The 23041-nt window shown below is 40.2% G+C and overlaps 3 protein-coding genes across 13 annotated transcripts in view; 2 read left to right on the forward strand and 1 right to left on the reverse strand.

The window, feature by feature from the left end:
* Positions 1-589: 589 nt before the first annotated feature.
* On the reverse strand, positions 590-6493 carry tgif1 (TGFB-induced factor homeobox 1). 2 transcript variants are annotated; one of them, XM_042399567.1, is made up of 4 exons: positions 6384-6493; positions 5144-5583; positions 3025-3254; positions 590-2239 (listed from the first exon to the last, which is right to left on the reverse strand). In XM_042399567.1, the coding sequence occupies exons 2-4, from the start codon at positions 5157-5159 to the stop codon at positions 1571-1573; spliced, it is 915 nt and encodes a 304-aa protein (XP_042255501.1). In that variant the 5' UTR covers positions 5160-5583; positions 6384-6493; the 3' UTR covers positions 590-1570. The 2 variants fall into 2 exon arrangements, with proteins under 2 accessions (XP_042255501.1, XP_042255502.1); XM_042399568.1 differs by lacking the exons at positions 5144-5583; positions 6384-6493 and adding an exon at positions 4692-5091.
* LOC121888169 (OTU domain-containing protein 1) lies at positions 3554-12349 on the forward strand. Its single transcript, XM_042399566.1, has 2 exons — positions 3554-4214; positions 10214-12349. Exon 2 carries the CDS (start codon positions 10415-10417, stop codon positions 11774-11776), a length of 1362 nt encoding a protein of 453 aa, XP_042255500.1. The 5' UTR covers positions 3554-4214; positions 10214-10414; the 3' UTR covers positions 11777-12349.
* Positions 12350-13851: 1502 nt separating this feature from the next.
* Positions 13852-23041, forward strand: part of si:ch211-285f17.1 (sickle tail protein homolog) — a 114086-nt gene continuing 104896 nt past the window's right edge. For 4 of the 10 annotated variants that reach the window (XM_042399065.1, XM_042399070.1, XM_042399072.1 and 1 more), the window contains exon 1: positions 13854-14390. In XM_042399065.1, coding sequence (XP_042254999.1) covers positions 14321-14390 — 70 coding nt within the window. In that variant the 5' untranslated portion in view covers positions 13854-14320. Of the gene's footprint in view, positions 14391-23041 lie in introns of all 10 variants that reach the window. The other 6 variants (XM_042399078.1, XM_042399079.1, XM_042399080.1 and 3 more) reach the window with 3 other exon arrangements.

A 23041-nucleotide genomic window follows, 5' to 3' on the forward strand; every position in this document is an offset into this window, starting at 1 on the left:
TAGCTGATAAGTGAACATGGAGGATGTATTGTTAGATGTAATTTCTACTGATAAAAGTGTACGTTTTTATCCCTTTATAATTAGATTTTTGCTGTGCTCCAGAGAAGAACATGCAATAAATGGAAGGGTGGCTTTCTCTGCAAATATAAACAAATCCTGTTGAGGCCAGTGGAGTAGCTTCAGGATTGCAGCAGGACCAGAAGGGAACAGCTGTCTGCCTAGTCTTGAACGAGCCAGCATACTCAGTTGTAAGATGCCTTACATTGACTATTGAGACACAGACACACATAAAACCCTGTTGGCAAGAAACTGTTGACGTCTGCTGTTTGCCCGTGTTAATTTATGCAGGATTATGCTAATTGGCAGGAACTGTTGTAAACCTTTCACACACAGGAATGTCTCTGAATGCCTAACGGTAGCCTGTGGAAAGACATGAATGCTACACTATTTCTGTCATCCTGCACACCCTGTTTTTATTTACTGAACATTCTGACTCAATACACTGACCTACAAGATTACAGCCTGTATAAATGCACGTTAGAGATCGGTGATCCGCAGGAGGGAAAATACCAAATGATCAATTCTTAGATGTAGAAAAACAAAACTTTATTTGAATCCCATGTGACCCCTATTTGCCACAAACATTGCACAGTATGAAAAGAAATCACATCATTGGGCATCATGTCACATTTAACTATACACATGGTCCTATTATACATGAAAATGCTTTTTTGGTGATTTCAAAATGCTGTCTTTGTCAGGTTGTAAAACAGCAAATGCAGAAAAGACATCTGTAGTGTTTAATTTTCCAGTCCACTGGCCGTCGTTTTCGCTGAGTGATGGGATGAAGGCTCAGACTAAGAACCTGCTACATTGGTCATCTGTAATATCCCTTGGTGGGGAAAAAAAAAAGAGTTTAAAAAAAAAAAAAGCATAGAGGTTTTTTTCTTTTAAAATAGCTAAAAGTAAAAGTAAATTACAAAATCAAAACTATACTCATGAAAACACATAACATTTACTACAGTAGTGAATAAGTTTGTCATAGATGCCAAGAGCAAAGTATGTTTAAGACACTGAGATGACCTTCCTCTGCCTCAGTGTGCAAACAAACGAGGCAGACCAATCATGAACTGATCTCTGAAATGTAAAACAGTAAACGTGTTTGGATGCGACCAATCTGTCTTATTGGTCTGTGAAGGAGGGTTGATTCTAGCTTTTGCTCCGGTCTCTAATATGATATACAGTATAATGGAAAGACATAAGACAGGCAGCATTTCTCTGATAACATTTTTGGTCCCTGTGTGCAAATAAGATACACATGTAGATACATACGCATGTATATGAAATGAATAAAGAACTTACAGCCAAGGCACCTCGATACAGTTTTTTTTTTCAATAAAAAATCATCCTCATCAATTTGATTGGTATACCAAAAATAGAAATGATCAGGCTTTCATGTGGATTTGTTCTCTGTTGCGTTCAGACAAGTCAGTGAACTCAGAGGAGTTCCATAGTCGAGACACAAAGTCAGTCTCTATTCCCTCCTCCTCTTCTTCTGTCACTTTCTCCTTCAGGAGACCAGCTGTTTGGCTTGCAGCTCCATCTCGGCGGCCCGTTTGAGGGCCACGTCCACCAGGAGCTGGAAGCCGCTGAAGTCTTGTGTGAGGTCTGGAGGGGTAGGGGGAGGGGTGTTGAAGAGCCCGCTGCGGGGACTCAGGTTGCCCTCCATGCCGGAGCTGCTGAGGATGGTGGTAGTGGTGGGGAGCGGCTGGCTGCCTGGCCCTTCATCCCGGCACCTGAGCAGCGCCTGAGCCTGTGCGGACTGCAACAGCTCAGCTGCCCTGTCAGAGTTCACTCCTGGCATGGAGGGTTGGGAGGCTGTCGGGCTGGCCTGCATGGCTGTGGTGACAGTGGTGTGACAGATGACAGATGGGCGGGTGGGCATGAGCCCTGGGGAGGGGGATGCGGAGGTGGGAGAGGGTATGGAGGGGGACACCGCCTTCCTCAGGACAACGGGCATGGCGGGTTCGAAGCTGGAGGGGTGGAGAACACGTTTGTCGTAGCTCTCCTCTGTACCTGCTGCAGGGCTGCTGTGTTTCGGGGACTGAGAGCTGTCAGAGAAGCTGTCGCCAGCCTTGCTACCTTTCCTGGATATGGTGAACTGGTTAGGGTCTTTGCCATCTTTCCTCAGCATCTCTGGGAGAAGTCGTCGCCGTGCATTAATGAACCAGTTGCACACCTGGAAAAGACAACAACAAAAATCCATGCTGTGAGAGAGTATTATCACATGCCTCACTTATGCTCTGCCATGCAATTAAAAAAAATCTGCTGGTACACTTATCACCAGGTGCAGTTTGCACCTGTGTTTTCAATAGAGAAATCAAAATGAGAGGGTAAACACATCTCCTAGCAAACAGATTTCACACCAGAGGGTGTCGATTTCACACCATTAGCATTTCAACACTACAGAAGTCACTCTAAGATTATAATCACATCGGAGCGAGAGACTAAACATTAACTTTCAACAAAAAGTCTAGTTTAGAATTCTTAATCCTGTATTTAAAATAGCTTTCAATAAAATGTAATCTCCTTTGTCATAGCAGTAATCATGGTCATCTCTCTTCTTTTTTCCTCAGTCCTCCAGGCTAGTCGTAACTGGCTCAGCGAGGCTTGTAGCTCTAACTATGTAAATGACTCTGCATTGTTCCCAGACAGCTGGGATGGAAAGGGGCTGGAGGGAGGGAAATTCCTGTCCAAGTGCCTCAGCCAAGCCCACAGCACACAGGGAGTGAGTTTACTCACGTTGTCTCATGCACTTTTATGTTGCAACATCAAGCTGGTTTGGATGACCTTCAGTTCACTGTTTATGTGTCATGTTTTGTTTGCCATTTTGACAGGAAATGATTCAGTCACGCTGACATTTGCTTCCTCCTGACTTATACAGTCATCTGTTTACATTGTAAGGCTTTAGTGGTAGTAAAGACATAGGTAATCTTATCATCTCTGTTGTATTTATGTCCATACCTGCAGTGTGGAGAGCTGAGTCTGCTTGGAAAGGAGAGCTTTCTCCTGTTCGGAAGGGTAAGCATTATAACGGTGCTCGTACAACCAGTCCCTGAGGATTTGAACTGACTCCTTAGGCAGATTCCCCCGCCGTTTCCTCTTCCCATTGCTCCCCGCGCTGGACGACAGATCCAGAGGGGCATCCACGCTGTCCTCGTCATCCGTCTCACTCCCCGACAGCATCATCAAACCTGCGCAGATGGGCGCAAAGTGAGAAAAAAAGACAGCGTATGAGAACAGGACAAAGAGGAAGGTGTATTCTCTTGTGTCAGCCACCCTTGTGTCAGTCTCCCAGCCGCTCTGCCGCAGCCGTTTACCAAATGAAAGCTGTCTGGGAGGCAGCTGATGTGTCAGAAGCAAGCTGTCAAGTTCAGCCATGTGATTCATATAAGGAGAGGGAGGGTGTGAGGAGGAGGAGGAGGAGGAGGAGGGAGAGAGGGAGAGAGGGAGGGATGGGGGGGGGAACGTCACAAAGGCTGGTCTGATGCTGTGTCAGTTATAAAACCTGCCTCGACAAATACACGCCAGGTCTACTGCACAGACTGAGCACACCTTGCATGCTTGGATAAGTAAAGTACACCAGGCTGACCACACAATCACTCTATAAAGGGAGGTTTTGTTTTGTAGAACAGCAGCAGTGTATATGCAAAGATCACAGAGTTGCTTTCTTTTTTGATTTAGCGTTTTAGGCATGTCTAATCAAAGTCAATCATGATCAAACAGGATTTGAGGCCTTTGAATTACTTTGAAATGTGAAGAGTCTTAGCCAAGACAAATAAACCTGCTTATAAACTGTTTGTAAAACCCACTTTGATCATATTTTTAGTCTGTTTTTTTAGCAAATTATGATGTAAAATGTCATAAACTGTGTGTTCAAATTGACACAAGTAATGAATATGTGGTCTTATGGAGAGAAAGATTAGCACTGAATCTTTTTTATTAGATACTGGTAGTTGCTCATTTGTTGTTTAGGTCACTGTTTACACCTGAACGCCAATAGCCTCACATGCAGGCAGCGCAGGCGCCATTAAGAAAACGCAGAAACAAGATCTTGAAGATATTTTATCCATAAACCTATGCAATCTGCTCCGGGGCAAAGTAGTGGGAAGCGAATAAGAAAGTTCCCAAGTCTGAGCAGCCAACAGGATGAGGTAATTACGTAGGCTGGAGAGAGGGGAAGGGGGAGGGGAGACCTGTTGCAAATCAGCGTCTCCAGACTAAACAAAAGAATCTAGGGCTGCGTGGTTCTTTGTATGCAATTCAAAAGTTTCTACTCGCAAACAGTGACTTCGCCATAAACCCCACTCCTTCCGAAATATCACAGTATAACAGAGAGGGCAGAAAGCACATTTTAAACCCATGAAGACATTGGTTTCGTAAGTTTAAACAACTTGTAAGGGCTTTTCTATTGTGTGTGTGCGCGATGCACCACGAGGTCCATGAATGTAACAAGGCAAACAGCAACTTCCCACAATGAGGTCAGGATGAACATTAGCCTAAATATGGACCGCGCTACACTTAGAAGGAGCTTAAACTGTTTCCTTTTCTTATAGGTAGTTAGAAAGATACAAAATATCGATTTATTTTACGGCGTGCAAACATGTAACACTTCAAACTCTTCAACTCACAATAGTGGCCAAACTTTAACTTGTCGACTAGCCTCACTTTCTTTTGTCAAACTTCGACACAAACGTAGCGTTCGCCACTTAAAATTAGCCTTTACCCGAGCTAAAAAAGAAAGCGCTTAATTCAGCTTTGACGGTTTAAACGAGCCTCAAAAGTTAGCCTAATTAGACCGTGGCAAGACAAACAACACACATGGCGATACAGCTGCGTCTTTTTTGTGTCAAAACTCGAATAAAACGTATCTATAGTATCACAGGCTGTGAGCAAACCTATATATCGACTTTTGACATCGTGCCAGCACATGGCAGAAAAAGCCCCCTGTCATGTCTGGAAAGGAAACAATAGACTGCATGGTTTGCATATGAGGGAAACCGCTCTGTTAATCGTTCTCTGCGCTGTCTCTGTCTATCTTAACTAACAATTACTTATTTTTTCTCAAAAGCATCAAGCTTACCCTTTTTCGCCTTCATTTCCGTCCGAAAACGTCCACTTTTCCCTCGTCAAGCGCTGAAGAAAATTGTCTTCTTGTTGTAGTGCAGTGTTTTTCTTCTTTTCTCCAGATATCCCCAGCGTGTATCCGAATATCCGAAAATCCTTATTCATCAAAAATCGTTTCTTTTTCCTTTTTGGATTTTCTTTATCTTCTAGTCGTCCTTGTTTGGAGACTTGAGGGGTGTGTGTGTGAGGAGGAGGGGGGGTTACCTGAGATCTCTGCGTCCCTTCGGCTCAAAGCCCTTTTCTCATTGACTCTGTGTTTGATCCAGAAAACTGGGTGACAGCTATCTTTGACAGCTGCGTGACTCAACGCACAGAGATCCTCCCACCACCGTGGAGGGCAGAGGAAAAATCTCTGACATCAGCATGGCTTGTTCCACTGACATGGATACAGTCTCACTTAAAAAAAAAGAAAGAAAAAAGACAAGCTTTAACTGATGCAGACCCCCTAACACAGACAGATAAACATTTGCATCGTATAATATTAAATTATGATCCACAGAAAGGCGTGTGTTTTGGCGGGTTGTCCAAATGACAACAACAACAACAGGCTGGCAGGAGACAGACTGCGGACCTCGTGGTAACAGCTCAACAAAATGAAAAATCACAATAATGCTACAGGCTATAACATGTTTTTTGTTTTGTTTTTTTCTGATAGGGACTTGAGGTGTATTTGTGTGGTTTTCGGTTGTAAGATTAATCACCTTCCTTATCGCATTTTTTTTAAAATCTCCTTTGGTGTATAAAAATCACCCAGGCTTATCTGTGGTGTTTAATTTATTTCTGTAATATTTTGTATGCTTATTAGTGGTTAACTTTATGGTATTAAAATATATATCGTATCACCATACTGTCTATTAGAGACCAGTGTTATGTTTATGGTTATACTAGCGACCGCTGTGTTTACTACTGCACCTTTTCCCTCCCATGCTGCCACTATAATAGCCCATCTGTTGTAGCCCTGGAACTGAATCGCGTTTTTGCTGTGATATTCGTGTCATTTTCTTTTAAAACTCATAATAATAAAACATTATCATTGCTTTATTGCGGAAATTCGGAAATATGCAATAATTCAGTATATTTTGTGTAGCCTACCGAGTGTACTACCAGTTGGAGGTTAGTGCACCAGTGCAGGTTACTAAAGACAACAGTGTGGTGAAGGAAACGATCAATGCCTTCATTTGTATGCGGTGCACAACCTTGCGACAGCTGCTGTAGCATCGTCTCTTTGCATGCATTTGTTCCACACAGGCGGTCATGACTCTCTGTGAAGCTAAATATCGCCTCCGTGTGTGTACCTGCGGTACTTTACGTCAATACTGACATCACTCGTCAAACACGAGGTCGTCGGACTCCCTCTGGTGGTTAAATTGCTGTGCGGCAAGAGCTTAACATGAGGTAGAGTTTGTTTTAAAACAAAACAAAACAAAAACAAATAAAAAAGAAGACAGAAAATTAATTAATTAAAAAAATTTAAAAGCAGAAAATATTTTATTACTCTCACATTTATTTTAACACCCCACTTACCAACATAGAATAAACTACTGTAACATACAATCATCATAGCAAAATGTTAACTTACTTCTCAAAACATTATTAGTTATGAAATTAATGTCATCTGAAAAAAAAACAAATTATTATTATTTTAGGGTTAGGGTTAACTCTTTCCCAGTACACCCCAAGAAGAGCAGTATTTAAGGTCGTCGATAGAGCATATGAGGAAATCTCTGTCTGTGCTGCTCATTCAAAATGACTGACAAAGTGCCCCAACCACCCCTGACAGTGTGTGATACTTTAAATTAGGACCCATGGCAAATATGAACTCTGTAAATAGTTTCATCTATTAAAACTTCATCGGCAGATTTGGGTGCTTTTGACTGGGATCCCCCCAAAACCCCAATATATTGGTATTTTTTAAAAAGCACTAATTAAAACAGAAACAGAAAGCAATGATATGAGGTCATTAGGAACAAAGTGACTGACAAAGTCATGAAAAATTGGAATGATAGAATAAAGCACCTGTGAGATATGACAAAAAGTAGACCTCTGGGGTCTGTGGGGACCCCAGTCAGTAGGGTTAAGGTTAACCTTATGTCTGGCACAGAATTTTAGAGAAACCTTTGACCAGCAGAAATAACAATTCTATGAAAAATTGTAAAAGGATTGTTTAGAAACATCACCGAAGGCCACATGTTAATATCTTAGTGCAGGAATTAAATAGCTTTAGTTTGTAAGTTAGCTGACTCCACTGAGGTAATATCTATGTTAAGCACTCGCAATCTTACTTAACACATGTTGTGTGACTCTGCGTCAACTGGGCAGGCTCAAACTGTCAGACAATGTGTTAAAAATAGCAATATGTGCAAAGCAACGTATGCTATTACAAATATGTGTTAGTCAGTTGCAGTTCCTGTTAAATATTATGTCATTGACATTTCTTAAAGTCTAAAAACATCTTTGCAGAAAATTTAAATAAGTCTATTCGTTATTAATTATTTAATTTGACTGTCTCCTGTCATAGTGGTAGTTAAAAAAAACACATTCTATTCTGTGAGTTTATGTCGGGTTTATTTTTTATAGTGTATTAAGGAGACCCAGCTAAATAATGCTAGATGTGTTTTTCATACTTCTCAAACCTCCCTAGTCCTCTCCTGCCATTGTCCAGCTTGAGTTTTTGGCTCTAATATTGTAAACAAGGAGTAAATGCCATTTTCTAAAGACTAACAGAACACTGTTTTTAGAGATGTCAGTCAACTACTTTGACTGTGACACATCAAATCCTTTAAATTGATCAGTCAGGAGTCAGGACCTGAAAGTGGAGAGTTGCGTCAAGCCGCCTATTGACAACAACAATAACGGAAATAAGGAGATTGTGCCTTCAAAATAAAGTCTAAATTATCACTTTTAAATTGGTATCAATATTTTATGTTGCATTTATTATTATTACTGCAGGCGACCAAGAGATGGAGATGCAGGGCTTGTTTTATTTTTATCATATTCAGATAGAAGGAGATAAAAACTTACATTTGAAAATTATCTGTTATTTAATTTTAGCAAGCATTGTTTAAAATTATGTCCAAGGCTGTTTTAGTGACTCTAAGCCAGAGTTGTAAAGACCACAACTTAATTATCACGTTCCTCCTAGCTATCAAACTTTATTAAGACTTTAAGATACATCATCTCATTATTATGTGAGGAAAAAAAAGATTTTCTGGAAAGCCCCTTACAATTTTAGTGAGTGAGTCACAAACTCTGAACTTCAACCGTTTATTGAAATTATGCTCCCTTTCATAGAAGACAGGCCTATATTAAGTTGTGAGACGTTATAATAATAACAATCAGCACAAGGACAAGGACAGATAGAGGAAGATGGGGGAAGATTTCTCCCCGGAGCAATCTGTGTGTATGAAAGGAAGGCAAACACAGAAAAACATTTTGGTAGTCCAGTTAGGAGATTCATGTGAGGAACCATTCATACCCCCCCTAGTGGTTTAGGGCAAAACGCCCTGGGGCATCTTCCCCAAACTCCCACTCCCATATCTTTCATTGCAGTCTGATTTTTGTCGATGTTGAAAAATGAATAAAAGATACAAGACATTACATCATATTTTAATGAAAGAACAGAAAATCAACTCATCCTCTGTTAATGCTACAAGTTTATTTGCTGTTGGCAAAACCTAAGCTAACTACAGTTAGCATTCACATAAAAAAATATATGATTAGTGGAGAATATAACTACAATCTACAATAATTTAGTCACTGACCTGTCTTCAAAACGTAGAAATGTTGAAAAATTGAAAAACTATTTTTCTTTGTTTAGGGCCTAAATCCTTTTAGGAGCTAAACCTCATGAAAATTGCCAATTTAAATAAACTTGGCCTTTATGGAAAAGATGTTACTTTACTCAATATAAGAGAGAAATAATTAAAAGCAAATGATGAGATAGTATGCATTATGTTAATTACAAAATCTGTAGATACCTAAAATCAAATTTATTAGAGGGGGCATCTTACCCCAGATTGGGTGAGGTGTCTTGCCTCAGCAGTGGGGTAAGATGACCCTTTTGCTTTTTTTTTTTGTAAATGCTATAAAAGCTATATTTAATACTCTACCAACATATTAACCAACAAACTATGTTCTTAAGGGGGGCGTCTTCCCTTAGGCCCACAGACTGAGAACTTTCAAAAACAGACAACAAATACTCCATTGATACAGTACACAGCATGCTTTTGATTATGATGATTCAATCATTCAAACCTTTATTTATACAGGGTAGGCCATTCAGAGCAAGCTCTCTTTTTCGAGGATGCCCTGATTACAGTACAAATACAAAATATAAGAAACAATAATCGCCAAATATAAGAGTAAAATCAACAGATAAGCTATATAAAATATAAGAAACAATAAAAGTAATATATAAAAGCACATAATATGAAACATATTAAAGTAATAAAAGCAATATATGCATATGAAAGTTAAAGCTCAATTAAAACACGCATTCACACTGCCCTATGTCAGCTAAAAGAGATTTAAAATGATTAAAAGGATTAGCTCGTCTAATTTTATTGTCTCCTGCAAGTTGTTCCACTTGTGTGGAGCGTAATATTTAAAAGCCAATTTCCCAATCTCAGTGCTAACGCGTTGATTTTCAAGGACCAAATAGTCTTGGGACCTAGTGCAGTGTGAAATTGAACTAAAATTAATAAGACATGTCAGGTACCCAGGAAGTTTGCCAAGGAGAGCTAAACAGGAGACAGTGCTGTTCTCTTCTCACTGCCAACAATTATAATCAGTTATAGATGAATGATTTATTCTGGATTTATGTGCTCACAAGTTCATGTCAAGCTTACTTCTTATGTAAAAATGCATATACACAGTACAGTAAGAGCTGGATCACAGGTAATGTTTTGATGTTGTGTCCATTTTTATCTTGAAAGCAGTTAAACGGAAACTGTGCGGCTATAATTTAGTCAGACTTGACAGTGTGGCAGCGGGTAGAGTCTTGTTACAGTTTTTGGTCTAAAATTAGGGAGGCACCCCAACTGCAAATGACGCAAGAAGGCTAAACTGGACCGTCTACACGGCTGTGTGTCAATGGTAACAGCACTCAGGACCATGGAAACGTCCTCTACAACTTTACTGTTGTTGATGACATGGAGGGTATTTTTAGCGGTTGTTGTCATCTTGCCGTAACAGCCCGGTGTCGTTCGGTATAAAGGACTCTGTCAAAATGCAGCTGTACAACAGTGTGCTCACACACTATCCGAGGTCGTCCCGCAAAGTTACGATAACTTTATCGACCGGATCTGAGCGTTTGAACGGGACAACAGCGAGTCCCCCGCAGGCTGATAAAGCAGGACTTACACAAGCAGACACAACTCCAACGACAAACGGGAATCCAGTGAGAGAGACTGCTTCTTCCGCAAACATGCCTGCCTTTTCATGTTACGAAGCTTCATCAATGAGGCCAATTTACTTCACGTCGACTGCTGAGATACTAATACGCAGACCCGATGGAGTGGAGAGGTCACTTCCTGTCCATATCATGAGGGAGTCCAAATCCAAACCACCGTCCCCAAATTCTCATGATGGTGAAAGTATCATCTGTAATGACTCTGATGTGTTAGTGGACTTGATGGATGGGCTGAGAAATGAGACAGATGAGCTTTTCCCTGACTGCCCAGAGCTGGTTGGAAACCATGTTTTGATCAGTAACAACATCTGTGGACCCAGAGTAGAAGAATATAAAAGAGTGGTGGGAAATTCAAGTGAAGATGGAACAGTTGCGATGACAAATGCCCCCTTCAGAAGCAATGGATGGGCCTCAATACATGAAGAGGAGCCAATCCCCTCTGGGGCAGCTCAGCTTGAAAACCTCATAAAGGAAGATTTTAGTGATCTGAGCAGTGGCAACGCAGCTACACAGTCAGATAAAAGAAGGGCCTTTGAGCTCAGTGTCCTGCAGGAGTCTCCTCCACAGAGAGGCCCAGAGAGAGCGGATATCAACGATAAAGTCACACGGTACCTGGCTGAAGTAGAGAAACAAAACAAGTACCTCCAGGACAGGCACAAATACAGGTACCACATCATTCCAGACGGCAACTGTCTGTACAGAGCTGTGTGCAAAGCCACGTTCGGGGACCAGGCGAGGCACGGGGAGCTGAGGGAGCAGACGGTGCACCACATCGCTGACCACTTGGATGAGTTCAACCCAATCATTGAAGGGGATGTAGGGGAGTTCCTAATCAACGCAGCGCAGGATGGTGCCTGGGCCGGATACCCCGAGCTTCTAGCCATGAGCCAGATGCTGAGCGTCAACATCCACCTTACAACAGGGGGGAGCTTGGAGAGCCCCACCGTCTCCACAATGGTGCACTATCTCGGGGAGGAGGACGTCTCCAAACCGGCTATCTGGTTGAGTTGGCTCAGCAATGGTCACTATGACGTCCTCCTGGATAAGAGTCTCCCCAATCCGGAGTATGAAGACTGGTGCAGACACTCACAGATGCAAAGGAAACGGGATGAGGAACTGGCAAAGTCAATGGCGGCCTCTTTATCCAAAATGTACATTGAAAAAAATGGTTGTGTGTGAAAGAAATAACGTTGAGAATTTAAGGATTTCCACTCTTACAGGAGAGTGCAGAACTGTGGACTCTGCTTGGTTTCTACGTGCTTTAAATTATTTTTTTTACAAGATTTATATCGTGAGAGAATGGAAGTGCAGTGCACAGACAGTACTTTGGTTTTTGTACTTACCAACATTGCCAAATTAGTGGCAGTTGTCTCTGAAAGTGTTTGAAAATGTGTGAGCCTGTTCTTGATAGTTTGGGTTATGTTGATATGAGTGGAATACTTCAACGCTGTTCATATATTGTACATTTAAGTGCTTTTGAGTATATTTATTTGCCTTTTATCGGCAGAGCAGTTGATTTTCTATTATGCCTATGCCTTGTAGTCTGTCGCCAAATATTTTCAAATACAGAGGAACTTGGTTTGCAGTTTTTTCGCCATAGCTACATTATTTAATATCTGTCTAGCTACTCTCTTTTGCACATATCTGACAGTAAGTCCAGAGAGTTTTGATTTAAGTCTGTTAGAACATTTTTTTCTATTATTCCAGTTCTGTTTGACAAATTGTTTCAAATAAAGTTTTTAAGAAACCTGATTTGTGATGACTTCATATTTAGTTTACAGACTAATTGCTTGATTATCTCTCTCTTGGCTACACTCCTTGGGTGCAGAATTGCACATAAGCTTAATGGGATTAATCCATTAAATTGCTTCTAGGCAGGCTGGATGGGGTGATGTTTGCTGCAGTCATCCACCAGCGCCTGCTGTCCAAAAGTGAAAAGTGATGTTTGGAATTTATTACTTGCAGTGACCGTGGAGCCTGCAGCCTCTCATTCAGGTCAGGGTGCAGAATTCAGGGTATTAAATGACTGTGGTCACAATGCACAGAGCACAAGGGACATTGTGTCAAAACTGTATGGAAGTTATGCTCTGTCAAAATGCACTTTATACAGAATGAGAAGGTGTATCCAAACTTTTGACTAGCACTGTAGTTTAAAAAAGTGCACTGTTGTTTTTGCCTTTATTCTTTTGTACTTAAATTATTTTTTAATGGAAAGAACCTCCATTGCCCACGACCATTATGCTATAAATGTCAGACTGCTGCCTCTAAGAGTGAATTATGTTTTCCCAATTGGGAACAAGAACTCCATGGGATAATATTCAACTGAGTACAGTTTAAATTATTTTCCTTATTATGTGATATTTACACTGTTTTGTGTTTGACATTTCTTTTTTGTGTGTTTTGTGAACCTTTGACACAATATTTTCATGTAAAAATGATGAAAAACACAATTTGAAATTTTTCACGTTTGACATCTGTCTTTGGCCCATATAATATAATACCCAATATTATTAAGACATTGCGAGTCAAAAGACACAAGAAGAAGAAACACAGTCCAAGATATGTTAAAAAGTTTGTGAGTGAGCAAATTAACTTTCTTAAGAAAAACAAGAAGAAAAAGGCAAAGCCTAACACATGAAAACACTGAAACTACATTTAAAAACGTTTTAAACTCAGTTACAGAGGGTGGAAACAACACAATGATTGCCAGTGGAATTCACGACAGTAGCGCCCATTTGGGACTGCCACAGAGGAACTGAGCTCTGTTGGAACATTTTAATCTGTATATGTCATTACTGATGAAGCAGTAGTTTGTACTGCAGTTGTATTAAGCTGCACTTCACAGTATTTTGTCCACACACTGTGTGACGCTATCAAGGATGCCTTGCTTCCTGCTCACGTTCACTCTTCTTCCATTAGGTGGCATTCTAGGCCCCCATATATACACTTTGACTAAGTAATTATTAAAGGAATGTGTACTTCTGTTTTCAAACTGGTTACAAAGTGGAATAATCGAACCTACTGCGGCGAGTGTGTGAAACTCTGACCTCAAAAAAAGTGAGATGTTTCACAAATACGATGGAAAAGCCAAACTAGAGTGGAATATTGTTTTAGAAAGTTTGAATTAAACATTTAGTAAATTGCCATTTTTCATATATTGATGTAAAACCGACAACTTTGTTTCAGCGTGCAAACGGGCTCTGAGCAAATTGTGGCTCCACAATTATGCTAAAATTTAACATCAACATATTTGTACAGCCTCCTACTTTATCATCGGCCCATTATGTATCTTTTTTCCCCGAAAGCTTTACAGTGATGACGTAACTCTGCAGTCATGTGGACATTAGGAGAGAAAAAAAAAAAGTTTTATCTTTTTTAATGCGGGAGGAGGGATGGTGCGTCTCCCTGCGCCAGTTTGTCTCCTGTATGGACCATCAGGCTCCAGAGCAGAGGTGATAGTGGACCGGTTGGGCTGCTTCACCGCAGTACTGGCACACAGTCAGCACAGAGAAACAGAGAAGGGGGCAGAGAGAAAGTCAACAGACGCTCCCCCTCCGGTGTATGTGTGTGTGTAGTGTGTCTGAGAAGGATTCCCACGCGTCACACTGGACTGGGACGCGGGCACCTCGACGCACTTCTGCCCAGTTCAGCGTGCTCGGAAGTTAACGGAGAACATCAACCCAGTCTGGTGGTCGTGTGGCTCTGACCTGTAGGCTATCGGACATGTCGGGACACCGGGTACAGTTCGCAGACCTTCCTCCGAGTGATCACAAAGGAAGTCCCAAATTTCACAGTAAGGAAAATTATTGAGTTGCTCAATCTCTCTCTCTGCTGACCTTGATTTAACTCTATAAGACTAACGTATGTGTGAAAACTTCAAGTTTTTTTTGGTTTATTTCAGGGTTTGGCTTATCCTCTTTCTCTGCCAAGAATTTGATAGTAAGATTTTTCTGTATTCATATACAGAGTAGGAGCCAAAACAGTTACTTTCACATAAGAATCCTCAATGAGAAATATTATTTTCCACCTTTTATTCTTTAATATATGACGTATTGTAGCCACATAATTATGTCATCCACATGACACCTCAGATTTAACTTCTCTACATGAAAAACATACATTTTATTTACTGAAAAATGTTCCTGCTACCTAAAGCTAAGTTTTTGTAGATTTCCCTTGTCATGACATCCATTTTTTAAGCAAAACTTTTATTTTCGGTTTGATATCTGTGAGAAAATGTCAAGATTGCTGCACCCCATGTTTCTGCTGCTGTGTTGCTGATCATACTACATGTGCGATATGTTCCTTATATGTAGCTGGTCACCTCTTCTCGGCTTAAGAGGTTAACCTGTGATCCACTGTGCATGGGCATCAGTGGTATGATCCCATTGAGCTACATGTTAGACAGTCAATACACTTATATGAAGTGGCAGTTGCCCTTTACGTGTCGCTGCTAACTTTTTCTCCTCAGGTTTCCTCAGTGACTCTAACACTTCTTATGCTCTGTCTTAGTAAGGTGACGCTCACCTTGAGACGCATTTACTGACCACTTCGCTGCATGCTACAGGCTTAAAGTCCCCTTAAGTAAAACACGTTAATGGCAATAGAGTAAGATTACATCTAGGGACAAGTGGATGGGTTAAAGATGTGCTTCTGCTTGTATGTGAGGTTCGACGGTGTCAGCTGTCCCTGTCTCTGCTGCTCTGTGCTGCAGTGTATGCACAACAGCATGAGACACAGAGAAGCTGAGCTCATCTCCATGGTGACAGGTTGAATGACAGGACACGTGAGGAAGGACGCAATGGAAAATTGCCAGTTTGCTGCAAAGCCCCCCAGAGGGGTGCATCAACAGTACACTCTGGTGCTAATGACGGCGCATGTGCACGTTTGTCACGGATTTGCAAAAATATTTCTACAATAGCAGCTGTTCTGGCAGTTTGTGTTTTTGTGTTTTGTCACAGCCAGTTAGTAACATGCATGTGGGTAGCAGGTTGAAAAGTGCTGATGTTGTGTGCAGGTTAAGCTCAGGTTGTACGCAGGGTGTGCTGGGTTGATGTGTTGAAGGACAGATCAGCCGCTTCAGCAGCAAACCACACAATCTGACTCAGCCTATCTGTTTCTCCTGCCGTCCAGAGGCAGGTGACAGTGGGGTCAAGTTTCAATCTCCTTTCTTTCTCTTTCTGTGATGTACACAGACACTCATAAACACACACACATTCTACACTCACATGCACAACTTCACATACATTCTTGGTTCAAGGCCAGCTGCTGGACTTATTGTCCTGGCATATACATCTCACCAAGTTTTAATACTCATTCACTCATCAAATTAGCAACACGAAATACAAAATAGCACCTGAATAGTAGGAGAACAGTAGCTCAACCATCACTCCATTCATTTTCAAGCTCCTCTAACAGCTAATCTTGGCATCACCTTGAGGGAATATTGACAAAAGATGTGAGTGGTGTATTTGTCAAAAGAGGAAAGCCGGTGCTGATGGAATGTGATGGTGGTACTGTTCAATTTACATGAGTTAAAGCAGTAAGCTGCAGTGTCTACTGCAGTTTTTTGTGATACATGATCATTATTGCGGTGTTTCCACACTTTACTTGTATCTCAAACAGTGAGCAGTACTGTTACATCTCTTTCTTTGGGTTAATTTTTATTGATAAAGTTTGCATTTTTATCCACGGCACGATCCTTTCTGTCTGTTAGCCACGGTAACTGTGGCTGCTCAAGATAACTACCAACTTGTTCACCATTTCCCTCACTGTTGTTGCTGCTGTTCTGTTCTGTGTGCTTTTTCCCCGGTAAGCCCTACGAAGTAAATGTAAAAGGTTTCATGAAAATGTTATAAGTGTAACATTATATGAAAGTGTGACAGATTATTACATACTTTAACCTTTAGCCCCTCTTTCTCTCTGCGTGCAAAGCTGTTTTTGTAGAATTACACAAAGAAAGAAGTTGTAAATAATAAAGTCAGTTTTATCATACCTAGCCTCTTAATTACTGCTACATGGAAGTACCACCATCACATCTGTGAAAGGTTGACAGATGTATGCCAGCACCTTTGAAAACAAATATAATATAACAAATATATCCACGCTGGATGTTTCGAAAACCTCTGTTTTCGTGGGTGGGAAACACCGATTTAGTGAGGATTAGACGAGAGACAAAGAGAAAGGTCAGATCGTTGGGACATAATTATTATTGTTGATTAAGGGTCAACATCATATCATACTGTACGTATGAGACATTTGACTGTGTCTAGTATTACCTGAAAAGTAACTGTAACTGAAACTTTCTTCAACCTTGCAGATGTAATGTGGATTATGCTAATAGTATTGCAGGTGTTGCCAACATCATTGCAGGCAGTGTCCTTTAGATTTTAGATTTAGATAGTAATTGCAGTTAGTCTTTGATCATCCTTTTACAGGGGTGAATATAACCTTCGTTATACACACACACACACACACATACATGAACGCTCTTTGCTTCGAGAATGGCTGTCTGTTGAGCTGAGCTTTCAATGAGTAAAACAGTGATATGTCTTTCTGCAAGCTGCTCTACATCCTGGACAGCTGCACTCTCAGCCACAATATTTGTCATCTCAAGTTTCCAAGAATGTTTGAAGATTATGTCAACAGTTTCTGGGGAAAAGATATGCAGTGGTGATTGGGTGGCTGAATGAAGCTTATGACGTCTCTTTTCCCATCAGTCTGGTTGCCATTCACATGAAGAGAGGGGTGGAGGGCTTTAACATCCAACTCAATCACTGGGTTGATCTTCGCAACGATCCGCTCAAAGCCTTGCTTGGTTTGCTCTTTGCCAAGAAGCTGTGTTAACCGATGCTGCTTGCTGTAGCTCATTCCTTAAGTCTTTTCCAATTAACTCAAGTCTGTCATGTCTGTTTGTCCACCAAGCCAGTTTGATTACACATACTTGTGTTGAGGTCAAATTTTCTGTCACTTTTTCAGACTAGCCATCTGCTTCTACTGTAGTCTGTGGGATATCCATGGATTAGAAATATTAATGATTTATAATGCCATTTAGAACTAGATATGATGACAATTTGGTGATTGCAGCGAGTAGAGCTACGACGATTAGCCGATTAATTGATTAGTCGGTTGACAGAAATTAAATCGGCAACTATTTTGATGATTGAAGCATTGTTTTAGTAATTTTTTTAAGCAAATGTGGCTCAATATGGTGGATTTATTCCTCAAATGCTTTTCTTTGTCATACATTATAGTAAACTGAATATCTTTGGGTTTTCAGACTGTTGTTCAGACAAAATAAGACATTTAAAGGTGTAACTTGTGACTGAGAAATTAGAATGTGCGTTTACACTATTTTCTGACATTTTATAGACAAATCAATTTATCAATTCATAGAGAAAATAATCAACAGATTAATTGATAATGAAAATAGTTAGTTGCAGCCCTAGCAGGAAGTAAATCTTGAAATGAATAAGTAGGACATAATACACAGCAGTAAAGGGAGTGAGAGAAATATAAAAGCATATGGGACTTGGAAATGTGACTTATAGGTAATAATTTGATAATTGAATATACAGAATTATATGGAAACAAGTAGAATATGGCATGAAAAGAACATATCTGCAAAGATTAAAGCTAAAGTCTGTAATGTTCCCAGTTCAGTATAATGTTACCATATGTTGAAACACCTACACATTTACTGTGGTTAAGTGGTGTTTAGAAATATTGACTGGTTGTGTCAGGTCACACTTCCAGTATTGACATGCCTTAACACTGCTGTAAATAAGATAATTGCATTCATGTTATCAATAATGGCAATATCATCACTGCATACCAACAACACTCAGTCAGGTAAACAACTTCTCATGCTGAAGGTACAGATTGCACCTTTAAATGAACACAGCAGAATAACTCACATGTCTATTATAAAGATATTAGCATATTCAAATGCAGTACCTTGCCTGACCATACTTTAATAAGATCTAACATAATAAGCAAAAAGGACACATTATTTGTTAATTGAAGAGTTTCAATGCAATGATGAATTTGTTATTTCACAGTGTGTTTACAGCAGTATTAAGCATTGTGAAAGAAGAAAGGACTACAAGAAGTAACCAACCATCCATCATAATAAACAGGAGACCGTGCAATGCTGCTGACTCCATTAACCCATTAAAATTCACTTTGGATGAGTTTTCACTTTGCTCTTGTTAAAACTACATCGCTGCAATCACTTATTGCCGTTCCTTTGTCAGTATGTCCAGGAGAAACAGTAAACATGGCTGTATGCTATCATAGCCATTGCCTAGGGGAAATGGCAAATGCTGTGTTGGAATGATAATCACAGAATGTGCTTCTTAACCAGCTCAGGAATGCAGATTGTGTCCGTGCCAGTGTCAAGCTTTAGAAACCAGGGGCTGATGCTGTCTAACGCAGCTTATAATTCTCTATGAAAACAAATCAAATAGACATGAAGGTGAGGATGAAGCGTGGCCTTAATTTACTAAGACATATTTTCTATACATAGTTCGCTCACTACTATTAATGTCATCATTTAGTGAGTTGCTGTCCACTCGGGAAAGGTGTGAAATGCCACGTCTGTCAGGCTGTCTGTCCCGTTGAAGATGCTGATCACATTGGATAGGCACCTGAGATGATCCTTCTTGAAATAGTCAAACCCCTGAGAAGCTAAACAGCTGTTTTCACACCGGATAAAAAAGCCTGTCCCTTAAGGGCTCTTAAGTTCCCTTAGAGTGTAAAACACAAAGATTTAAGGGTACGCCGTGGCCTTCTCTGCCTTAAGAGCAATATGCTGTTATTTTTCTGGCTCTAACTGTCAATGTCGCTCTCAGATAAAAAACAGTAACCTTCAGTTGATATCCACTTTGTTTGAAATGCTGACCGTACTTTCAGACTCTAGTGAATCATAGAGCTGTCTGTGTGACGTTTGGTTGCAAATATTTCTTAATTTAATGATCTTACCCGTATTCTTTCAACTTTTATAGATGTTTATTAAACATGTGGATTCATTATGATATTGTAGTTTCTTTGTCAAGGCATTTGATTTAGTGAGACTATTTATTGCGCTGAAAAGGTCATTTATGATAGTGGTAATAGAAGTAGCAGAAGTGCCTGATATAGGAACATATTTTAAAATATGTTAGTGCATAATTAATCTCCGGCACTCTGACATTTCTCCCATTTTCTGCTGACCTTTTTATATTTTTTCATGTGCTTTATTGAGTAGACATGGTTGTAATGTTACGTACAGAAGAAAGTCAAAGCACTTTGCTTCTCTTTGGTCTGCTTAATAAAAAAACAAAAGATTATACTGTTTTCTGACCCCCGACATTTTGTTCCTTCATCAAGAATTTGTGAGAAAGGAGAGTTAACATAAAGGTCGTTTTTGAAAAGTGTAGTGGGATTTTAGAAAGACCAAAAACAGATGAAACGTCACAGAGATTTACACTAAGAGTGCATTATACTGTACAGAAGATGGTATCTTGTGGCTAGAATTACTCCTGGTTGAGTCATCATCTCTGTCTCACTGAATGGCTTTGCATCACGAAACTTTGCGTGCCAAATGAATTATCCATCCTCTCTCTTGACTTCTCTGTGTCTGCAGCAGCGGGATGCCGGTGCTATGTGGAGAGAAACCAGATGTTTTCGCCTTTTTTTTTTTTTTTTTCTAATTGAATCCCCCTCATGAGTTTCCTTCCTGAAGAGGATGTGATGAAGTGTCCATAGTTTTAGCAAAACTTCACCACCTCAGATATGAAGAATAGGGAGGTAATGAGGTTCACCTGCTCAGCAGCAACAAGTGATACATGGACTTTTCAGCACCAGGCACTTAAAGCTCCTTATTGGCTGCTGCAGCTGAGCTGACAGTCACTCACAGCACCCGTACGCACCACAACATTGTCATTCTCACCGCTGCACTTTTGTCGCCTGTGGAATCGGCTGAGGAGTAAACAAACACTTCTGTCTTGTTTATAGTCATCTCGAGTCTGGGATGATCTAAAGCCTGATAATACACAGATGGGAATATACACAGTTAAAATGATGACTCCCAAAGGGTGCCACAGCTCTCCGCACAGTTGTCATTCATCTGCCCTGAGCAGTGGTCTTGAAATATCTCAGCTTCATTATTGGTGATTAGAGACAATCTGGCTGTACTTCTGTGCTGTTGGGATACAGGGTGTAGTAACATTCTCTGCATGCTCTTCCCAAACATTAATGATGCGTGATGCCAGCCCTTGATGACATTGTTTTTTTTTCTAAAAGAGCAACAGGAACAAAAATTGATTTGGACACAGATGAGTGAAAAGTCAAATAGCTTCTCCTTTGATGTTGCAGCGAGGTCATGTTCAAAGGAAAATATATCAAATAGGTATGTGGGGGAGTAAATGAGGGGGAGTTTATACAACTAAGGTTATGCGCTGATGCTTAATTTGAGTGTTCCTGTGCGTGTGTGTGCGTGTGCGTGTGAGTGTGCATACCTGATAATTAGGCTTATTTTAGGCTTATCTTCAAACTCCGTGCTGACGATATCAAGTCATTTATTCCCCAACTGTGATTTTAATGACTTTACAAATCAATCAGAAGATGTGGGTCACTGCCATAGAGGTCGGCCTGAACAAACACGCACATACAGACACATATTCATAAAAGAACGCCTGTGTCTGCAGTCCACATTGTTATCGTCGTGAAAGAACTCGATTTACCCTCATTTTTTTACATTTCAGCATTAGTTTGACATTTTGGGAAATATGCTTGTTTATTTTATTGATACTGCTCTCATATTTGCATGGTAAGTATGATGCTACAGCCAGCAGCTAGTTAGTTTAGCTTAGCATAAAGACTGGAAACAGCTAACTTGGCTCTAACCAAAGATAGCAAAATGCACCTACCAGCACCTCTGAAGCTCATTAACTAACCTGTTACATCTCATTTTTTTAATCCACACAAAAAAGAAATTGTAAAAACTACAGTTTGTGGTCTTGTGGGGTGTTATGTGCAACCACTTTTAGCAAGAAAGCAAATAAGAGTATTTCCCAAAACTATTCCTTTAAGTTGTGCATTGTGTATTACTTTATAACCACTGCAACAGCTGCCAGGATGTGTGTGTGTGTGTGTGTGTGTTGCTGTTCATGTATAAGCCTTGTTCATATGTTGTTTTACCATCCAATAGTATTGAATGGGAACTGTGTGTCGTTTGGACCCATTCTCTTTGCAAACTAAGACACCACAGTATTTGTACATAAATGGAAGAGATATAAAAGAATCCAAAAACACATTCAAACACAAACACACACACACGCCTAAACACATTTCCTCAGTAACATGCTGTATCTGATAAGCCTCTCATGATTACAAGTAATTTATGCTCTCTTCAAGCCGTCTGACACCATTCATTAAACATTCCAAATATTTTGTTTTAGTATCTAATTTGATAACTGTGCTTGTGGATGGGAAAAGAATCCACTCCCAGTCAATAACTGCATACCGCTCCTGTCAATGTGATAAATGGGAGGTTTACTGCGAGGATACAAGTGGGTGTTTGTAAGTGGAAGGGATGCCGCTGTTTGGGTGTGGTCATGAAAAGGAGCTGTGGGAGGAAAGCATAGATCCAGAAAGTGCTGAGAAACTCTGTGATGACCCTACAGCATGCTTTAGCTCGCTACTTTTTCTTCCACACTGATGAAAAACACCTCGAAGATGCAGTCACACAGCAATTATCCATTCCTACTGGTCTCAACTTATATTTTTGATGATAAGAGAGAAAAATGAGCAGAATAAGCATTGCTTTATCAGCAGTACTCCCTATGTGAAATGAGGAAATGAATATACTGAATACACTGCTGTGTGCAATAACATTCACTCTTTTGGAACTTCCTGTGAATTTTCAGGTCAAGTTGGGCTAATCCACTTTACTCGCTGGAAAGTCTATGAAATACCAGCACGCCAATAAGTGCGATGCTGGGGCGCTGGCATCAGCAAATGGCTGTTGATCCTTTGATCCAAACTGTAATCTGAAGACAAAGGATTTTTTGAATTAAGAGCCTTTTCTATTATATTGAGTCACCTACCATATTTAAATCCAGTCATCTCTTTAATTTGAAGAATGAATAAAGGGTTTGCAGAAAGCTGGTTCCTTCTCATTGTGGAATTGCTGCTAATTAGAAAGATATATTTAAACCCTCTATATAGTCTGTTCTTCTTCATGATTGATTTCTGTGCATCTTGCATAATTTTGTCACAAAAATTTGTCTCAAAAATCTTTTTTATCAGTGGATGGAATTTATATAGACTCTGGAAATAACTTCAAAACAGTGTTAAGTGTTGTACTACCGTCCTCTAAATATCTTTTAGAGAGATGTATGCTTAGCTCTGTGACTTGAATGTACCATGAACACATTAGAGGCACAAACTGGGGCTATTTGC

This window comes from Thunnus maccoyii, chromosome 21 (assembly GCF_910596095.1).
Source record: "Thunnus maccoyii chromosome 21, fThuMac1.1, whole genome shotgun sequence".
NCBI lineage: Eukaryota > Metazoa > Chordata > Actinopteri > Scombriformes > Scombridae > Thunnus > Thunnus maccoyii.

Excerpts from the sequence above, each read along its gene's own strand:
- tgif1 (XM_042399567.1), bottom strand. Across the intron at positions 2,240-3,024 it reads CTCAGCTCTCCACACTGCAG|GTGTGCAACTGGTTCATTAA; the intron begins GTATGGACATAA and ends TGTCTTTTCCAG.
- LOC121888169 (XM_042399566.1), top strand. The coding sequence starts at position 10,415 with ATGCAGCTGTACAACAGTGTGCTCACACACTATCCGAGGTCGTCCCGC.